Below are 21969 nucleotides of genomic sequence, written 5' to 3' on the forward strand. Positions count from 1 at the left end.
GGGGGGGGGGCGGGGTGGTGGTGGTTGCAGTGGCTTCTACTTTGAAAGTCTATAACAACATTTCAGATTGCCGATCAAGATTGTAATTAAATTTTTCTTCTGCTCAGGTTTACCCTCAATATTTTTTAATTCAAATCTAGGTAGGTGGTTACAATTTTTTGCTTCTTCCTTATGTGCAAGACATTTCAGGCAATTACTTTCCTGTTCTATCTCAATTGGTATACAATTCTTTCAGTTACTAGAGAAATGGTTGAGCTATGGGAACTAGCTGATTAGAATGTTTCATCACTGAATAATTTCTCCATTTGTTAATGAACTTGATACCCAAATGGGGACAATGTGTTCCCATTTTTCATGTACTTAGTCTAAATAGAATCCAAACCATTGAAGGCCACATCAAGTACCAGTTACCTAAACAGGGAGAAAATTCTGCTCCTCCATTTGGAATGCTTTTGAAGCTGTGGACAAGCCTTACAGCTGGCCTTGATTCAATTTCTGTCCAAGGACTCATTCAACCAATTTTTAAAGCTGTCATGAAGCTCAATATGTCACTTCACATTCTGATTTTCAACTTCAAAATACAACCACAATGGAATTTCATTTATTTCCGTAGTCTCTTTAATGAAGGAAATGCTAAGAGTTGCTTGGTCATGTGATAAAGAATGAGGCCATGGATTATTATTTGCATATGTTTGTAAGATTGTTATCATTATTTGTCTGTGGATTACAGATAAATTAGTTTGTCATTGTTTGCTTCATAGATTTGTTAGTTGGTTTCATTACTTATGTACATTATACTGCTCATTCAAAAGAGAAAAAAAAGTCACAGTTTGGTCATTCTTGAAAAAAAACCAGTGGACCCTTTAATGAAGCAGAAGTACAATGGTGGACATGCAATTTCAATCGCACCTCAATGCAACTCATATCAATAGAAAAGGGTGGTGCTGGGGTGAAATCATGTATTTTACAATGTCCATGATTCACAAAATGCAACCCCTACCCTGGATTTTTGAGTACCACAAAAGTTTTGTCGAGTTTTCATGAATCTCACAGTACCCATGAGTTTGGTGCATCCAGACACCTAATATTTGAATGTTGGCTTGGTACTGTGATTTCGAGCCTCAAATATCTAAGATCCAAAAAGACATTAAAGTAAATGCTAAATCAACATAAATTGAATTACAATGGGCATCAATATATCCTTGGACTCCTCCTAGTCAAACTACAACTCAAAATTAGAAGTCTGCTTACAGGCAGCCACGTTAGTAGTTCAGTCATAACTATTTCAAATCAAGTCAAGTAGAACTGTACAAATTACACTTGCACCCAAAAATCAAGAGGAAGCAATAACCTCGTAACATAAATATATATTACTAGTTACTTCTCTAGTTCAGTTGCGTGCCATAAAATGAACCTCCTTTACACATGGTCTTCACATAGTCTTGGACTTTCCGCATAGCATCATAGGTCCAACTACACATAAATGAGCCTCCTTATCTTTAGTTAGAACAGGCCTAATGTTAAGAATTCAGCTTATCTCTATCTCCAGAGTCGGCCTTTAATACGTAGCTGTTTTTTATTATTTCTCTTTTGGATAAGGTTATTTGTCATCAATTCTGATGCTATCCTACTTGGTTTAGCGCACACTATAAATAAAACAAAAAGGCCACAGGCCTCCCCAATGATTTGAAGTAACATCAATTCAAAATTTTTTTTTCCCCAGTTTTTGGAGCCCGGATCAGGTCCTCATACGAGAACTTGGTCTTGGGTTCTCGTACGTCCCTTTTGCTGACACATGTAATCCACTAAAGATTACTATCAAGATTACCTACAAAGCTGTTTTCACTCTCTATCTCTCTCTTCCCACCTAAATGCCTCTTATCTCTCTATTCGACTTATATGTTATACATTATTTCTCTTTATATATATTAAAAACTATTTTTTATTTTTATTTCTTATTTTAATTAATTGATTTCATCAATACTTATACAAAACGCTCTCTCTCTCTCTCTCTCCTCTGATGTGATACAACATCAATATTGATCCAATAAGATACTGATTCGATCCAATCTGATATCGATCAATTGGATCGGTACTAAAACCCTATAGGGATTTGTGAACCCTAGGATGGTGGGTGAACCGTCCTCTATGGATGAGTAAAAATTTCTCTTGATTTGATTGTTTTGTATTGGTATGGTGGAGACCGGTCTTAACTTCTAAGTGAGTTTTAAAATAAAATATTAATGAAAATTAAGAGAGAGAGAATAAACTTAAAAAAAAAATAGAGATAAGAGGGGCGGGCAAAAAGTATCTCTTAATTTTTATTGGTTTTGGATTAGTATTAGCTATTTTGTAGGATTAAAATAAAGCCATTACGTAGGATTAATAATAAAACGAATGTTAAATTATAATTAAAACAAAAAATGAAAAAAAAAAAGTTTTGATAAACCGTGAGGAGAGAGAGTGAGTATGGAAAAAGAGAATAAGAGAGAAAATAGGAAGAGATAGGTAGTTGGTTAACCAATTAGGAGAGATAAGTGGATTACACATGTCCAACTCTTAGTTGAACGAGAATCGAAACCCAAGTTCTCGTACGAGCACTTGATCCGGACTCCAGTTTTTGCTGCTACGGATTTAGTAGTTGCAGTTGTAAATTCAGTAATGTGCTTGGTGGTATCCAAGTGAAGGTTAATGTGGGTTCCTCAATGGAAGAGTTGATTCTCTTCAGCCTTCACAGGTTTTGGTGGATTCCAAAAACCACTGCAGGTGGACTCCTGCCCTACTTTCTAATCTAGTTAAGATCAAGCAAAGCTGAGTTTAGTATTTTGATATTTTTAGTAAAACTATTTCAATGTTCATTCCATGCTTCATTTTTTGTAGATGGATCCACTTTTTATTGAACGACCAATTTATGAAGAAAGGGAGGGTTTTGAATGTGGCGAAAATGATGTTGATTATTCTAGATTTGGATCAGATAATGATGAATCATTTGATGATACTACCACTGGGTTCAATTAATCAGAGTGTGTTACTATAACTGAAGGCCAAGAGTTCCCCAATTCTGAAGAAGCATTTGAGCATTATGTGCGGTATGCAAAAGCTCATGGGTTGGCTGTTAGGAAACAACACACTTTTAACCGGGATTAGGGTGATAGAGGGGTATATAGGAAGGACTTTGTATATTTTAGAGGCTGCAGTGTACAAAAAAAGGTAAATGCTAATAGAGATATCGTCCATCCTAATAGTGAAGCAACACACAATGATATTGATAATACTGGCGGTAGTAATGGTTCTGAAAATATCCAAAACTCCCTACATAAGCAGAAGAATATCAAACAGTCATCTAAGAGATGCAATTGTCCTGCCTACATGAGTGTGAGAGAGGAAAAAGACGGTGATTTACGGGTTTGGAGTGTGTTTCGATTCAAAGATCAGCACAATCATGAGCTTTTGACCCAGAGTGAAGTGCACCATTTAGCTTCGTGTCGTCATATATCGGAACAAATGAGGGACCGTTTGTTGACCCTAAGTGAAGCACGGGTACCTATTAGGCAAATGATGTTGATTTTAGAAAAGGAACTCAACGTTGGTGTTGATAGACTTCCTTTTAACTCAAGGGATGCTTATAATTTCTTACGGGTTACGAAAACTATTAAAAAGATGAATGATGCAGATAGACTTATGCTTATTTGCAAGAGGTTGAAGGAAAAAGACAATGATTTTCAGTATGAATATGTGGTCGATGATGATAATTGACTAAAGCATATTGCTTGGTCTCATTCAGCGTCTCTATATAGGTATCAACATTATGGTGATGTCGTAGTGTTTGACACGGCGTATGAGTTAAAAATATACAAAATGCCAGTAGGTATTTTAGTCGTGTAACCAATCATGGTTCAAATTGTGTTTTCGGTTTTTATGTGCTAGCAAATGAGACAGATGAATCCTTCCAATGGGCATTTAAGGTAAATGATTAAATTTTAACCTACTAAATATTATGCTTTGAATTATATTTACTGTCTAGAGCTCCCACTTATTATTCTTATGGTATGTAGATATTTGTAAATTTTATGGGTGGAAAAGCACCTCAAACTATTATAACTAACCAAGATCGTGCCATTCAGGATGCCATTAAGAATGTGTTGCCCAACACAATATCATCTGCCTGCATTGCCTGCAAATCAAAGGTATCCTTTTGACCCATTTGTTGTTCATACGACCAGCTGGGGGAGGGCGAGATTTCGCCTCCATGACAAATGGGTTGGTAATACTCATATATTATTTGTGACGAATGATTAAGAAAGATTCCTTAACTTGAAGTTGGTATGCGGTAAACCTATTTATAGAAGTTACTTTACCGTCAATTTGATTATTTATGATATAAGACACTAGCCAATTGAATTTTAGAGTGCCATGCCGGGGCAATAGGAGCGCCGCAGTCACACATTTGAGCAAGAGCCTTTGCCTTTCTTCACTATGTAAATAGAGGGCCGAAATAAGTGCCAAACCCTCAACAAAAGAATGGATTAAGGTGAAAGAGTATTGTTGTTGCTAGTGTCCTATATCATAAATAATCAATTTGACGAAGTAACTTCTATAAATAGGTTTACCGCATACCAACTTCAAATTAAAGAATCTTTCTTAATCATTCGTCGCAAAATAATATATGAGTATTACCAACCCATTTGTCATGGAGGCAAAATCTCGCCCTTCCCCAGCTGGTCGTATAAACAATGAATGGGTCAAAAGGATACCTTTGATTTGCAGGCAGTGCAGGCAGATGATACGTAAAATGTGCAAAAAGTGCAAGCAATATCAACACTCCAAGTGGCAACTTTCCCTTCGAATAAGGTCATCTCCAGATTCTACTATGTTGGGTGCTGAGCACAACCCAATTATCATTACAGAAGTTCAAACACAAAAAAAAGAAGGGAATGTCCGTGGAGATAACTGACATCTCCGATGAAGATAATGCTAATGAGGATTCAATGCCACTAGAGGCGCGTAAAGAGCTGCAACTCCTTTACGGTTCCGAGGTGTTGAAGGAGCTTCGTATTGATGGAGAAAATTCTGAGGCTACTAGTCAAGAAATCACCCAACCCATCCCTACAAAGACCTTCAAGAAGGGTTCACCTCATAAGAAGGGCCAAAAAAAAAAAAAAAGGGAAAGAAGATGTCTGTTGGAATCGAAGTTGAACCTCGTACTCCTCCTTCAAGGGGACAGGAAGTCTTAGCTATAACACCTTTTTACCAAGAGAGAGATAGAGATCGGGGGTGACTCATAGATGGGTCTCTGCTGGTGGTTTTTTAATGTTTATTAGTCCCTTTAATTTTATGTTAAATTGTTGCTATAACAGTTCTATTTTTTGTTTTTTTCACTCTTATTTGTTAGTGAATCTTATTTGGTATTGAAAATTTGTTCACCCCAAAACACTTTTTCATCTCTTTCTGCCATCAATTTAGCCTATTTTATTAAATGCTCTGTACTCTTACTATAATTAAAGCAAGAAGAAGAGAGAAGATTGATCACACTTGATAACTAATTGATCAGAAAAAGGAAGGTTGATCTAGACTAGTAGTGCATGACCACATTGCACAACTCTACAACACAAAAGCTTATTTTTTCCCCTTTCAGCCAATGGAGTTGTCAATGGACATCCTCGTTACAAGCATAAATTAGTCCTTGGATATGCCCTGCACAGGCTATTCCTTGTAGCAGTAGGAACGGCAGCAGTTCTGAAACTATGACTGGCTACTGTAAGTCAAAATTTAAGAACAGAGTTCTAGAAGATATTAAACAAGAAAGTAGTATACTAAAAGCAAAACATACCTTTAACTATTGAGATATGAAGTAGAACATAACCCAACCTCTGACCCACCCAACTTGGGATTTTCTTACCTAAGTGCCACATACACAAAGCATGCTTTGTGTTGGGCAACACATTCTTAATGGCATCCTGAATGGCACGATCTTGGTCAGTTATGATAGTTTGAGGTGCTTTTCCACCCATAAAATTTACAAATATCTACATATTATAAGAATAATAAGTAGGAGCTCTAGACAGTAAAAATAATTCAAAGCATAGTATTTAGTAGGTTAAAATTTAATCATTTACCTTAAATGCCCATTGGAAGCATTCAACTGTCACATTTGCTAGCACACAACAACCAAAAACACAACTTGAACCATGATTGGTACACCGACTCAAATACCTACTAGCATTTTGTATATGTTTAACTTGTACATCGTGTCAAACACTACGACATCACCATAATGTTGACACCTATATAGAGACGCTGAATGAGACCAAGCAAAATGCTTTAGTCGATTATCATCCTCGACCATATATTCATACCGAAAATCATTGTCTTTTTCCTTCAACCTCTTGCAAATAAGCACAAGTCTATCTGCATCATTTGTCTTCTTAATAGTTTTCGCAACCCGAAAGAAATTGTAACCATCCCTTGAGTTAAAAGGAAGTCCACCAACACCAACGTTGAGTTCCTTTTCTAAAATTAACATCATTTGCCTAATACGAAGCTAAATGGCGCACTAAACTCTAGGTAAAAAGCTCATGATTGTGCTGATCTTTGAATTGAAACACCCTCCAAACCCGTAAATCAACATCTTTTTCCTCTCACACTCATGTAGGCAGGACAATTGCATCTCTTAGATGATTGTTTGATATTCTTCTGCTTATGTAGGGAGTTTTGGATATTTTCAGAACCATTACTACCGCCAGTATTATCAATATCATTGTGTGTTGCTTCACTATTAGGATGGACGATATCACCATTAACATTTACCTTTTTTTGTACACTACAACCTCTAAAACATACAAAGTCCTTCCTATATACCCCTCTATCACCCTAGTCCTGGTTAAAACTAAGTTGTTTCCTAACAGCTAGGGTTTAAAGTATCGGTCCGTATCGGCCCTTACCGATACGATACATGGAATTTTTAAAACCATTTTGTATCGATACATATCTCACAATACACACTGATACACCACCGATACAATACGATACACCAATACGTACCGATACTCTATGGAAAATTCAAAATCGAAGTGAAATGTAAGTTTCGGTACGTATCAGTGTATCGATATGTATCGACTGATACACACTGATACGTACCGATACTGTCATAAAATGGCCAGGATGGGTAATTTTTCATAAAAACACAATTTTCTGAGGTGTTTTTGTTCCAAAGTTGCTGTCAACCATTTTTCTCTATAACTAAAGTGAAAATCAAGGTTGGGAACAAGAATTTTACATTTATGGGACAACTACAAACCTTGGATTCTTAGTGCGCTACTCTCAATTTACTGTTTATGCATAATACATGTTATATATAGCTTTTTTTTAACTATTTTTTAATGCAAAAGTATATAAAAAAGTGTTTCCTATCCATTTATGTGTATATCTTTAGCGTATCTTAGCGTATCTTCGATACGATACGATACCCTCCGATACGTATCTTAATTTTGGCCGACCGATACCGATACTTTAATTCTTGCTAACAGCAAACCCATAAGCTTTTGCATACCGCACATAATGCTCAAATGCTTATTCAGAATTGGGGAACTCTTGACCTTCAATTATAGTAACACACTCTGATTAATTGAACCTAGTGGCAGTATTATCAAATGATTCATCATTATCTGATCCAAATCTAGAATAATCAACATCATTTTTCCCACATTCAAAACCCTCCCTTTCTTCATAAAAAGTGGATCCATCTACAAAAAATAAAGCATTATTGGAATGAACATTGCAATAATTTTACCAAAATATCAAAATACTAAACTCAGCTTAGCTTGATCTTAACTAGATGGGGCCAAATGACTAGATATGCCAAAACCTTGTATTAAAGCAATTAGAGAAAAAAAAAGGTCCAGGTTGACATAATATGAAAAATAGCAGAAGCTTTGTTTTTTGGGTTTGTTTGTTGGGGTAGGGGTTGGGTTTGCAGTAACGGAAAAAGCAACTCAAACATTAAATTAATACAATAAAGAGAGCAAAAACTCACAAATGGTTTGAGATTTAATCTCGTATGAAGCCGATCAAAGAATTAAAATGACAAAAATAAGAATTTCCAAGCCGATAAAAGAACAAATTCAGAACTAAGACAAAAAAGAGAACGTGTTCCCGAATATGCAACTGCAATATTCCATTTATGAATCCTTCAAGAATTACAGAAATAACTTGTGGGAGCAAGAAATCCTCATTCAACAATTGAACAGAGAAATCAAAGAGAACAAAAGCACCAAAAAAAAAATCTAACCTCACCTCTTCTTCCTTCTTCTTCGTCAACCCAACTTGACTTCGTTCCCAACCTCTCCTCTTCTTCCTTCTTCTTCGTTCCCAACCTCAGTGAAGAAAAACCCAACTTGACTTCATTCCCAACCCCTCCTTCTCTTCTTCCTTCTTCTTCGTTCCCAACCTCAATGAAGAAAAACCCAACTTGACTTCATTCCCAATCTCTCCTTCTCTTCTTCCTTCTTCCTTCCCAACCTCAATGAAGAAAAACCCAACTTGACTTTGTTCCCAATCTCTCCTTCTCTTCTTCCTTCTTCATTCCCAACCAATGAAGAGAAACCCAACTTGAAGCCCTTTTTGTGGTAAATACCTAACTTTAACGTCGATTACAAAAGATTGAGAAAGGCAGGTGCCACTACAATTTCAATTGTGGATATATTTTGTGATTTTAATTTATAAAAAGTGAAATGTCTAGTTTACCCCCTAATTAATTCATTATTCAATAAAATTGCTCATGATAATTTGGTCTTTTTACCCTTTTGTTATTTTACCAAACATAGCCAAACCTTGTTACGCTAATAACTTCCTTACTTATAATAATAATAATAATAATAATAATAATAATAATAATAATAATAATAATAATAATAATAATAATAATAATAATTAAAAGCATGCATGAACTATGGGAGAATTGATTAAAGAAGGAAATTGGAGAAAGAAGTAAATTGCTAATATGTAGGGAGGTTTACAGAAACTATATGCTCTTAAAAAGCTTCTTTGCTGAGAATAAAAAAGATTTTTTTAGGAAAAATAGGAGATTTCAGACCCTATATTGTAATTGTTTGTGAGAGAAATAAAGAAATATATATATATAATATAGGAGAGACTTGGACAGCTAGGAAATGATAGAAAACAAAAGTAAATTAACGGAAGGAAAATTTTAGGAGATAGAGAAAGTATGCAAGAAAGAGAATGAGAGGATGAAGATAGGGTTTAATTAAATTAAAGACATTCAATTACACAGAAATTTGACCCACTAAGTACGCACTAATTGAAATGCAAAGGAAGAGACAAGTACAAGTTACAACACCTAGGATGAATATATTTGTAGCGCAATTTGGGGTGCAAGCTGTTGAGCGTTTCTGTACAACTATTAAAGGGCCATTTTGGTAACTAAATAAAATTGAAATTTTTATTGAATGACACAATACTAAAAAGTAAAAAAGGTTTTTAATTAAAATAACACTAAAATGTAAATTTTAGAAGGGACCATTATTAGTAAACTAAGGAAATAAATTTGGAACAAATTAAAGCCTAATCGTTAGAATATACTCTTTTAGATAATTCTTCTTACAAGCAAGACATCGATCAGGATCTTGATCATAGTAGAAGTACAAGTGAATGAAACTTTGTTATATCATCAACTTTTTACTACATTTCATATCTTGACATACTTATGTTTTTATCAATGTGACGATATTGTTTTATATGCATCTCATAAGCATTTACAGCATCTCATGTTTTAGCATTTATGTTTTATGCACTTAAGAGTATAATGACATTGCCTCATGATTTTCTTTAAGGAAAAAAATACATGAATTTATAGAATATTAAGAATGATGAAATGGCCTTAAAAGAATGACAATACTCTTATTGAGTGAAAGAGAATGAAGGGAAACTGAAGGTCCATCTATGTCCACTTCGTCAAAAGGCTCAGAATTTCCCATCAAAGGGCTTGGGAAGGACAAAATGGACAGAAAGGAAAAGCAATGAAAGAGAAAAAAATGAATAGTAGAACTCCATATGACTACCACCCTTTTCAGTAGGGGTTTAGGTACTGAATGAGGGTATGTCCACCCCGTCAAAGGGCTCAGCATTCCCATCAGAGGGCTTGGGATTTCCATCAAAGGGCTTCGAAAGGACAGGATGTGGCTGCCAACCCCGTCAAAGGACTCGAGGGGGTCCTGTCAAAGGGCTTGGTATAGGCTGCTATGTTAATCAGCAGTGTGTCCTCACTATCATGATGCATTGGGTAGTTCATACGATAATTGACTTGCCTTAGGGTTTTAAGAGTATAAATGACTTTATTGTGATTTGTAATGACCATGTGAAATTATTTATGAACAATCCAGAAAAAAAAAAAAAAAATTATCCGTAATCACATATTTGAGAATGGAAGTATATCTATGGTTTATGTAATGTATTTCATGACTGCGCCAATATTATGTTTTCACCAGTATGCATGTTTTTGTTTTCTAGTATGACATGGTTTCCCTCACAGGGCTTGTTAAGCTCACCCACCATTTTCCCCTACAGATCAGTAAGCACATGTTGGTGGAGCACAAACGGAAGACGAGTTTTATTTTATTTTAGTAGTTGGGTTAAAAACAATTATAATAGACATATTGAGGTTTTTTTTGTAGCCACCAGACATATGATGTCAATTGATGGATAATGGACTTTAGTTTAAATTCCTATTATAAATGCTTTCCGTTGTGTTCGTTCGGTCTATAGTAAATTTATGGATTTATATGGATAATCTATGAGATATTAGTTTTATTTTTCTGATCATTTGATCATCGCCCGTGAGGGCGTTACCTATTAAGCTATTACCCTATCTCAGGTTTGGGTCATTTCACTTTGCCTCATCAATCACTTCTCTTTTTCTATTATCAAGTTAAACCCAGCCAGAATATGGTGGCTTAGCAGGAACCACCACCCCAACACCAAAAGCTTATTAAGCACAATTTAAAGAAGAAATTACAACCTGTCTAAGGATTTTTAAGAGAGGAGAGTCAGAAAACCATAACGACATTGAAATCATATACCAGACCAAATCATAGACACAAACTCAAACAAGCATCAGCTGGAAGATCTTGACATGTGACAATTCATGCATATAAGAAAAGTATTTTGCACTTACATGCATGAGTTTTGCTTGATTCTGTTGATGAGGTGCCGCAGCAAGCAACCTCCTGAAGTTAATTTCAGTTTTACTCAATCCCATGAGAGAAACCTGCAGATTCAGCAGACAAACAATAAAATATAATCGTCTGTATACATCTCTTAATTTTCATGTTGAGTAAAGGGAAAATATTTTATACTTGAAGTGAAACATTTATATATGAAGTTTTCAACCCCTTAAGAGATATGATTTGAAGCCCCCTCTCACAGGTGCTCATTTGCAATCCAGGTTATCCTAGAATTAGACTATCATAATTCCTAAGCCTTTTCTTCTGTCCTTTTAATCAAAATTGAAATAGAATTAATTGAGAATTCAAGAAAGTAAGAAATATGTTGAAAAACTAGAAAAAATAACAAATAAAATCACCATAGCTGCTGCATATTCCATCAAAATTTCCAATGAGAACTGAGAAAAACATAAGTACCAAATAATGAAAAGAATCACATAAAGACCAACCTCTCTCAGCTTTCAATATATCAACTAGTATACAAGACTGATTGCTCTACCCATTGACATCCTGCAATTCTTACAAACTGAAAATTAGGATATGCAAAATTACTTGAAGTGATAGAGATTGACAACAAATTTGAAAAACAAACCAAGCAAAAGAAAATCCCAGAAGCTAAGACTTAAAAAAAGAATAAAGAAACCACAAGAAAACAGAGGAGATGCAACAGCAACCAATACTATCAATTTTGAAATCAATCTACCATTAAGAAATTCAGAAAAGGGGAAAAAATGAATAGTCCATGTCTTCTCAAAGTTACATATGTTAATAAAAAAAAAAAGGATGAGCTCGTTCTTCCACTTCTCTTTCCTTTACTGACCAATTTGAGGGCTTTGCTATTAAATCAGCAATTTTGGTAATATGACTTGCAGCAACCAAATTCTAAGCTGAAAACTTATTTAATTTATTAGCTGCTTCTCAGTTTGTTTTGATAAACTCCCAAGGAAGGGCAACTCCTCAGCTTAAACCCAATTCATATATGCAATATGATACAAATAATCTATGAATAAATTCAATCAGTACGCATGAGAAAAAAGGTGTTCATTGAAGATTGATGAAAATGTGAAACTTCCATCCCACAGAAATAGAACCAAAAGCAAAAGGTACCAAGCATTCCTTCATTGGCAGGAAACAAAAGGGGATGAAGAAGTGTCACCCTAGATTAGAAATAGGTGGCTGGCCCAGATAACCTTTCCAAAGCATTGTCTGCATACAAAAACTTTTGCCTAAAATTTAGGACTAATAACTTTCACTCCTTAGTCCCCTATATTTGCCCTCTATTTACTCAAACTCCCCTACTCTGAACTACTTTTTGAATCCCCCATTAAAGCAAACTTACACTTCTCTTTCTCCTCTCATACTCTAAAATCCCTAGAGTACCCTTTGTGACTTTGCCCTAGTCGCCCCATCACCCCTAACCGACTGCCCCCTGTCACCCCTTACCATGGCCCCCTCTCTCTCTCGTGTGTCACCCTAGATTTCCTACATTTCAAGCTTGTGAAGATCATTTTGAAATAAACAGAGAGAATCAGTCTGATCTCACAGAAAAGAAGAGAGTTTTACAGGTTGGAGATGCAGCAGACAATAAAGCAGAAGTTGGAGGGGTAAGTTCCAAGACGAGCAGTGAAGAACCATCCCTTCCCTGTCTATTACAAGGTGACAATTTGCCCTATCACTCAGAGACATAAGAATAACTCTACTGATTCAAAAACCTTTTGCCGAGATGGCACCTCCGTTATGGAGTCTCTTGACAGATCACCTAGCTGTGCCACGGGAAGGATGACAGCACCGTTCGATTTTTAAGAGATCGTGTGGATTGATCACTTGTCAAATGTCAGATCCAAAATTCAATCATAAAATTACAAACCCAAACTAAACATATGTCTGCGCATGTATCAACATTATCCCTTTGCATTTTTAACCATCCATTTATTTTCTGGAAGCTTCCTTTGACAGTTTTAGTTCTTTATTTATCATTCTAACCAAATCTGTGCATCACCTTCCATGTGTTTTATTATCCTGACCAACTCTGTACATCACCTTCCATGTGGTAGAGATAGGTGGCCCACCTAGATAACCTTTCCAAAGCATTGCCTGCGTAGGAAGACTTTTGCCTAAAATTTAGGACTAATAACTACCACTCCCTAGTCCCCTATATTTGCCCTCTATTTACTCAAACTCCCCTACTCTGAACTTCTTTTTTTCTTCCCCCAGAAAAGCAAGCTTACACTTCTCTTTCTCCCCTCATACTCTAAAATCCCAAGAGTACCCTTTGTCCCAGTCACCCCCATCACCCCTAACCCTGTGGAGTTTTGTTTTCTCTCCTCTCTTTAGGGATTCCTGGTTTTTCGCTGTTACCCAGAAGTTTGAAGATAAAGTGAATTAGATTTTGTATGGGAAGAGAAGAAACCCATAGAACAATTCATTTGTGTTCTTTCTAAGAGCATGTGAAATATTGAGCATTAGAAAGACTGAAGGCTATCCATGGAAAGTACCCTAGCTGTAATACTCCTTTTTCAGCTTCCTGTAAAGATTTAAAAGATTTACCTATGTTTATTCAGATATCCTTGTCCACTTCAATGACCCTAAACCGTCTTCCTCCTCACTTTCACTCACTGTCATCTTCACTATCAAAATTCTCATCAATCTCATAATCATTGTTCAAATACAGTGCATTTTCCACGATGGAGACATCAAAGTCGTAAATCAAATCGACCTTTTGCAAGTGTTAAGAACAATAACCTAGTCATTCTGATTACTTAGATTGTGAAGATGAATAAGCCAGTGGCAATCAACAACAAAGACACGAGCATGAGGCCCTAAATCCAGAACACATCGAACATCCCTGTGGCATCCCCAATTGATGAGTAGGAGATAGGCTGACTGGAGGAATAGCATAGGCTAGGGACTGTATATTTGTGGATTTCCCTGAATGAGGAAACAGGATAACAAGTGTATTTGTTTGAATCAGATTCCAATAAATGGAATATGACCTTGAGGGTGCAAAGGGAGTCAACATCAGAGATTGACAGAAATATCAACAGAGGGGAAGAAAATAAAGGAGAAGCCGCCTCTCATAAAAGCTCATAGAAAGATTCAACCCTCAATTCCTCCACCGTAGTTTCTAAATTAGCGGTCCTAACATGAGAGAAAAAAAAATATAGATTTTCCTGCAGAAGGGAAAACGTTATGGAGCCAAAATACCTTAACTATCTAAAAATTCTCCCAGATAACAGCTTCATCTGTTAATTACTTCTAGAAAAGGAGAACTGTATTCTGTCCCAAATGTGAAAAAATCAAAAGGACTGTGAGAACGCCATTCTTTGACAAAATCATCTTTTACTGTTTCTTTATTGAAAGATGGTTTTTTGCCTCTACTTGGGGCGTTTGGTAAACCTGTTCTGGAACTGTTCTTGGAAGAGTTCTCAGGAACCCATGAAGATTGAAGAGAGAAAACCCAACAACCATTTGATGCCCTTTTCTAGTAACCCAGCTACCATGTTTTGTGACCTTTTCCATCAACCTGCAACTTCACATAATTCCTTTAAACCTGTTCTTTTTGTGAACATATTTTACCCAACATACCTGCCTTCTATTTGTGACCATATTTTACCCAACATACCTGCATTCTAACCCCATGCAAATTTCCTGTTTATGAAGAGACTATACTTAATTTATTACAGCAATAAAACCAGCCATTAATGTATAGTTTCTCCATAGCCCATACAGGCTTATACACCCTCCCTGTAAAGGAAAGCCTTGGCATTAAAGTATAGTCTCTCGGTTTCAAAAATTGTAAGTATAGATAAAGAGATAATTGACAACCAAGGCTTCAGCTGTTCTACCCAACAGATAAAAGAATATTTGAATTTTGAAACCCATTTTAGAATCCCAACATCCCAGTTATTAAGCATTGAAGGACTTCATAAAGAATCCACGAATATTGAAGAGAGCAAACCCCTCACAGAGAACTCTCGCTCCTGGGTTTTTGTTGTCTCCCCTTGTCTTTCAACTGTACCATTAATGGAATTATCATCTAGAGTCTACTACAAATTCTATGGTCAAGGTTCACCATCCTGAGCCCTGACAATTTGGGGCCTAAGATCTATTGAAGCAGATCATGAGGTTTGAATGGAAAGACTGTTCTGATTCCAGTGGCAAAATAAATTTACGCTAGTTAACATAAACCCAAAAAGAAGTAAGCCTCAAGCCGCATTAAATTGACAGAATCCTATTCTAGTTAGGAATTCAGAAATCAAAGAGAAATCTGGGTTTTAGAACATAGATGTGAAATAACTAAGGGAAAGTTTGGCAGATTATAATCAATATTCAGTTTAGTTAACTCGGAACCACTAAGAGATTGATCAGAAATCAATGGTTGTAAACTTTCACATACAGCCTACCAGGGAAACCCCAAATCGCAGCTTTTAATGGAAAAAACCCAAGTGGCAAGATCAACAGTAGTCAAGGCGACAGAGAGATTGGACCAGGGTTCGCAGAGTTCCAGCGAGGAATGAGAGATTGCAGAGGATACCCAAAAGAGCGTGGGTTGCCTTCGATTGCAGCGGCAGGCGAGCTTCTTGTGGTTCCGACGCTTGAGGATAACACCAGAGCAACGTCAAGGAGAACAGAGACAGCGCAGAGAGAAAAAGGGGCAAAACTCTGGAAGCCTTGAGCTTGAGCAACTTTGGTAGTGGATGAGGAGAAAGACGATGCCCAAACGGCCTCTTAATTAAACCAATCAATACAAGTGGAGAGGGAGAGTGAAATTAGACGTGTGCAGCAGCGCCCACTAGCCTAAAACCAGAACATCCAAACTAGATTCATACTTTTTAACAACAATTCTACGGAAACTTCTGATTGCAGAAAAAACCACTTCACATACAAAAACAAAAAAACCAAAAAACAAAAAAACAAAAAGAACCAAGAAGAAGATCTGAAATCAATAACTAAAATTAAATTTTCAGAAGTTAATGATTTTGAAAGAAGATTGGCTCGGGGAGTAGGATAATCGGGAGTACCTGAAGATGGGACGAAGCAATTATGCGTTCGTTACGACGACGAGATTACCATTCATCCCCACGCACGGTCCTGCATCTGAAGAGGTTCGACTGTTTCATGGAGGAGAGGCAGTCAGATATGGGCAACCGGTGGATCGGCTCACGGCTAGGCAAGGTTTTAATAACAGGAATTGGGGATCGAATCGGTCAGAATTGATTCCACCTGGATTCAAGTCATTTTTAAGCCTGAGTCAGAATCGGCCGATTGATTTAGCCCCAAGTTTAGGTTGTCCCGTTGGATGATCGAAGGGGCAAAGGAGGAGCTGCAGATTCCGAAAGACCAAACCCGAAACGATTTGGGTTTCTCAAGATGGAGCTTAGAAACTGATACATCATCTCCCCTATATTTCCACGACAGTGTCGTTTCGTATATGGGAAGGACTCCATCACCTCCATGCCTAACTCCTTCGCAACCACACAAAATACTTCTTGGAAAAGGGAGTACGATGACAATTTGATTCTCTACGCATAAATTGATATGTCAATCGATTGGTTCGGTTTGATCTTATCGGTTTCAGTGTGAGAATGGGTGAATATAAAATCAAATCAAAAGGGAAAATGATTCGGTTTCGATTAATTTTGGTTTTCATCAATTTGATATCGGTTCTGTTTACCATGCTCATATACATAATAATTAAGGAACTAACAGTTTTTTATGATTTTCAAGTTGATATCGATTTCCTATCACTTTTTATATCAGGTTTGGTTCGAGTTTCCATTTCGATTTGGTTTCAATATGGTCTGATTAGGGTTTTATTTTACAAAACTCTAATCTAAAGCTAGTGTAAGGAAAGTTGAGTCAGATTATTGAGAGAGCAAACATCCGTGTCTCCTTCTTTATAAGAGAACTTTCAATCCTTAAGATCGTAGATGTCCCCTATGGTGCAACCAAGAATATTGCAAATCGGTCTCTAAGATAAAATGGTTCGATGGCTCCACCAGTAATCGTGCACTCGACTACTGGACACCTTCGAATGCTATAGGGCCATGCTCAAACCGGAAAACAAAACACCAAAAAATAGACATGTGAAATCCAATGAAACTCAAGAAAATCAAAGCTTGACAACACACACTTGAATGCTTCAAGTGACTTGTTCATGTTTTACAAATGCTAAAACTCCCCCTATTTATAAGACAAATGAGATGAGGAGTAAAAGAAAGAAATCAAAAGAGCTTTAAAAATAAGAAATAAATGAAACTTAAAGAGAAGAAATTAAGATTTTTAAAACTAAATAAATATAACTCTCTTTAGGGGCTACAAAAGAGAAGGCTATATAATATCTTGTAGCAACTAAACATATTAAGAAGCCATATAAAAGAGACTTAAAAAGTTATGAAATTTGTTTTTAAAACTTATACTAAAAACCAACAGCCGGTCCAATAAGCTTTGGTTTAGATTGGTTCGTGTTGGTTTGATCTGATTTCACTGGTTAGGGCTAGGTTTGACACCTCTATAACAGGGAATAACAACCCATCCCTAAGAAACTTTGATCGTCATCACCTTCACTGGAGAAAAAATTGTCGCCAGGGTTTCGACGTGGCTAAGGTGAGGATGACCACTCTTTCCCAGTGGTCAAGCTGATCGTAAAGAACAAGGGTGAGTTATTATAATAGTTAAAGACTATTTATCTCTCTCTCTCTCTCCTAATTTTACATGATTCCCGTTATCCACTTTCCACTTTTTACTAAAACTCTTTCTCTGCCTCCCATTTTCACGAGATTTTATTCACTTTCTTTTTTTAATTAAAATTATTTCTTTCCTTTTCTTACTAAAACTCTTTCTTTCTTTGTTTCTTTTCTCCTAAAACTCTTTCTCTTCCTCACACTCTTTCTTTTTACTCACCTCCCTCTCTCATGTTCTCTCCCACTCTTAGGTATTGTTCTCCCACTCCATTTTTTATGTTTAATTCTTTTTTTTTTATTATTGAATGTATTGCATTGCAACGTTTGTGTTACTATAAAAGTTCTTTATGGATCACTACTTTTGGAATAAGAATTTCTAATTTTTCATAATAATAGTAACAGTCAATAACAAAAAAATCCAAACTGTAAGAAAAAGAGAGGTCTCTCAACAGGGATGTCATCAGAAAAACGTGAGTAGTAGAAAACATACCTTATTTTGTATAAACCGCTATGAAACTGGGAGATGTGCTTTCCAACACCCTACTGATGAGTTTGATGGGAGGACATAATTAAAGTTAGAGAGCTATTATATTTTCCAGCACCCTACTTTTAGACTACGGTGGAGTGAGGATAGTGATGGAAGATATAAAGAATTACGCTGTTATATTGATACATACTTGATCAACACTTCAAAAAGTTCCATATGGTTATGAAGAAATTAAAATGGGTAATGTTCCACGTACTTCTGTTATATTATAGTAATATACTTAGATTATGATACTTTGATAGGGTGAAAATGGATTGTTATTGTCATTCATTGGTGGAAGAGCTTAAAGATACTTCTTTTGTTTCAATTCAACTTGTATATTAATTTTCTTCATCTGGGTAGGCTCATATATTAAAATAACCTAAATAATTATATAATATTTGTTATAAATCATCCTCGTCTTTCTTGCTATTGAAGTTTATATGATGAAGCAACAAACTAAGTCACACGTTGCACACCTGTCCATATGTGGGACTGGTCGTCAATATTGCTAGAGTTACAGTTGCGGTTTTCCTGCATAAAGGATACTCCGGATAAAACTCGTACATATGTGAGCCTTTCCACCAATACCCTCCCCTTTTTCTACTGGATTGGGTTTGGCCATGGGGATGAGGTTTTTTTTTTTTTTTTTTTTTTTAATTAAATCTCCAGTAGGCTGAAATTGACTTGAGAACAAACATAGCTTCTAATAGAAAAGAATAATGAAATAGGATTTGTGCAGCTAACTCATTTAGTTGAGATAAAGCTTCATTCCGTTGAAGTGACTTCAGCAGTATTCACCGATTGACTTGAAATTATTCCAGTTTTATTTCAATTTTTGTCATTGAAGTCTGAAGTTTTGGCCAAAAATTTTACAACTAACTTTGCATATACAAATTTAAGGCCATTGCCAGCTTCTCTCACCAAATAAACTATGTTAAACATGTACACTTTATCCTTATGCAGGTCAGAAAAAAAAAAAATACAAAGGATCCTGATGACGGACGCCCAAGGTTTTTGCTTTAGTTGGAGTTTGTACAATGTCTAGCTAATCCAACCTACATCCATTGTATGCTATTAAATTGTGGAAGTTTAAATTTGTTGTGATGGGTGCTTTTAATGGGAAATGTTATCATTTTAAAGCATAGCATTAGATACATGTTTTTGCTTTCCTGTCACGCGGTGTGGTTTGATTCAGAAATAAAATTGTATTCTTTTTATCTCTCTCTCTCTCTCTCTCTCTTTCTTACACGTTCCTATCTATACCCCAAAATTAAGAACCCTACTCCTATTTAAAATATATTGTGTCCGTTATTTTTCTCTCTTTCTATCTCTCTCTTTCTCTCTTACACGTTCCTATCTATACCCAAAAATTAAAAATCCTAACCCTATTGAAAATATATCATGTCCCTTATCTCTCTCTCTCTCTCTCTCTCTCTCTCTCTCTCTCTCTCTCCCCCTCACACACGTTCCTATCTATATCCAAAAATTAAGAATCCTATTTCTATTGAAAATATATCATGCCCCTTATTTATATCTCTCTTCTTCTCTTACATATTGCTATCTCTATTGTAACTAAAATAAAAACTCTTATCTCTATTGTAGCTGAATTCCTATCTCCATTTTAACTTGATATCTATCTTAAACCCTCACTCATAAAACTTCAATATAAAATATATCTCCTCATTCTCGATTTGAATTACCTTATTCTACGTATTTAATCTCGCTCTTTCAATTTCACCAACTAAAAAAAAAGAGAAAATTTACCGTGCCACCCCTGAAGAATGCCACAGTTATAAGATCACCCCCTCTGTTTCACCAAATTATACACATACTCCCTACCATCAGTCACTGTTAAGAAATATAATATAGTTGTTGATAAAACAAAATGCCCTTGTTAAATTGGAAATAAAAAAATACCCTTACCATAAGTTAATATTTCTTTATTCAAATCGATAGGTTTCGGACCCCATTTCAAGACCTAATTTATCTTTCTCTCAAATCACTGTTGGACCACCGGCGATTATTAGTATCATCTTCTGGCATCAAATTATCTTCAACCATCCGCAAGAAAAGAACCAGAGCTTCCTCAGACCTACCCATCTGAGCATAACCAGCAATCAGACAAGTCCAAGAACACACCATTCCTTTGTCCGGCATTTCATCAAACACCCTGCGCCCCAAGACTAAATCTCCAACACCCTTTACATAAAGGGCAGGAAGCCCATTACAGACAACTGAATCACAATCCAAACCCAATTTCACAATGTGGGTATGAATTTGTTGGATATTTCGGGCATCTCTAGATCTAATACAGGCCTTGAGAAGGAAGGAGAAGGTACAATCATTAGGCGAAAGTGATTGGAATTTTAAGGCTTTAAAGAGGGAGAAAGCTTCAATGAAGAGATCACTCTCAGATAATAGCATTATAAGGGAAGATGTTGGGCTTCTAAAGATGGCAAAAAACGCGAAGAGCAGATTGGATTGGGTAGCGGCCAATAAGACGGGTGGTGATGAGATCGTTTTGATCTGCGCTGATTCGGTAGATCTGGGCATGGATTTGTTGAAGGTGAGAGTGTAATACCTTACCTTGGAGGAGGAGCGAGATGTCTCTCAGGCAAGAAGAAGATGAAATGGAGGAGGTGTGAGTAAGGTGAAGGAAAAGGTGGGAAGAAGAGTTGTAGTTGTTGGTGATTCTTTACCATATTAAACATATGATTAACCCTATAGTGCTTAGAATACAAGAATCATCAACCAATCATAAAAGATTAATCATAGGTGCAGTCCATAAACCAAGAACAATAAAGTATCCCATCTTAAAATACATAACCATATAGATTTACCATATCTATAATAATCAATGGGACAACCATGACAAGAACCATAAATGGGAATAAAGAAGTACCTGTGTCCCATGAACATAGATCATGAACCTCTGTCCCATGTGGTTAAACATTACTCCCATGAAGATGGCAATGAACTACGCAAGTGGAGTCCTTCTACTGAGATCTTCTGCAGTCTCTTACTCTAGGGTTTTCTTTCTTTCTGCGCACTTGCTCTTGTGAGAAAGTCGTGCTCCCAAAACCAATAAGGCATTAAGTAAAGTAATGGCTGCAGGGATTGTCAGTATTCTATTTATAATAGAATCCCTAAAACCCTATTCCACTCTCATAATGGAAAGAGCTAGGAGTTTCCTAATCAGAGTGGGTCTATAATTGCTTGGGCCCAATGGATCAATCGGTATCAGTTAAGGATCAATCGGTATCAGTTAAGCCCACATAAAAATCCTAATAATCTCCCACTTGGGCTACACTGATACTGATGTCTTTCCATTGACTCCTGGCCAAATAATCCCAAAACTGAATACCACTCAAACAAACTTTGATCCAATCAATAATCTCTACTGTTGAACAATAGTAGAAAATACACCTCAATATACGGTATATAACTATCTAATGTTACAGACAATAGAAAATTATCAATCCAAATCTCCTGGAAACATATATATAAGGAGTTGATATCA

The 21969-nt window shown here is 36.2% G+C and overlaps 1 protein-coding gene across 1 annotated transcript in view; it reads right to left on the reverse strand.

The window, feature by feature from the left end:
* The window catches only part of LOC122070378, a 33004-nt gene extending 16539 nt beyond the window's left edge, over positions 1-16465 (reverse strand). Inside the window, exons 1-3 of the mRNA XM_042634523.1 lie at positions 16259-16465; positions 11687-11747; positions 11189-11281 (exon numbers count right to left, since the gene is read on the reverse strand). Coding sequence (XP_042490457.1) covers positions 11189-11272 — 84 coding nt within the window. The 5' untranslated portion in view covers positions 11273-11281; positions 11687-11747; positions 16259-16465. The remainder of the gene's footprint in view (positions 1-11188; positions 11282-11686; positions 11748-16258) is intronic.
* Positions 16466-21969: the final 5504 nt, after the last annotated feature.

The sequence above is a fragment of the Macadamia integrifolia genome, unplaced genomic scaffold, assembly GCF_013358625.1.
Source record: "Macadamia integrifolia cultivar HAES 741 unplaced genomic scaffold, SCU_Mint_v3 scaffold90, whole genome shotgun sequence".
In the NCBI taxonomy this organism is placed as follows: domain Eukaryota; kingdom Viridiplantae; phylum Streptophyta; class Magnoliopsida; order Proteales; family Proteaceae; genus Macadamia; species Macadamia integrifolia.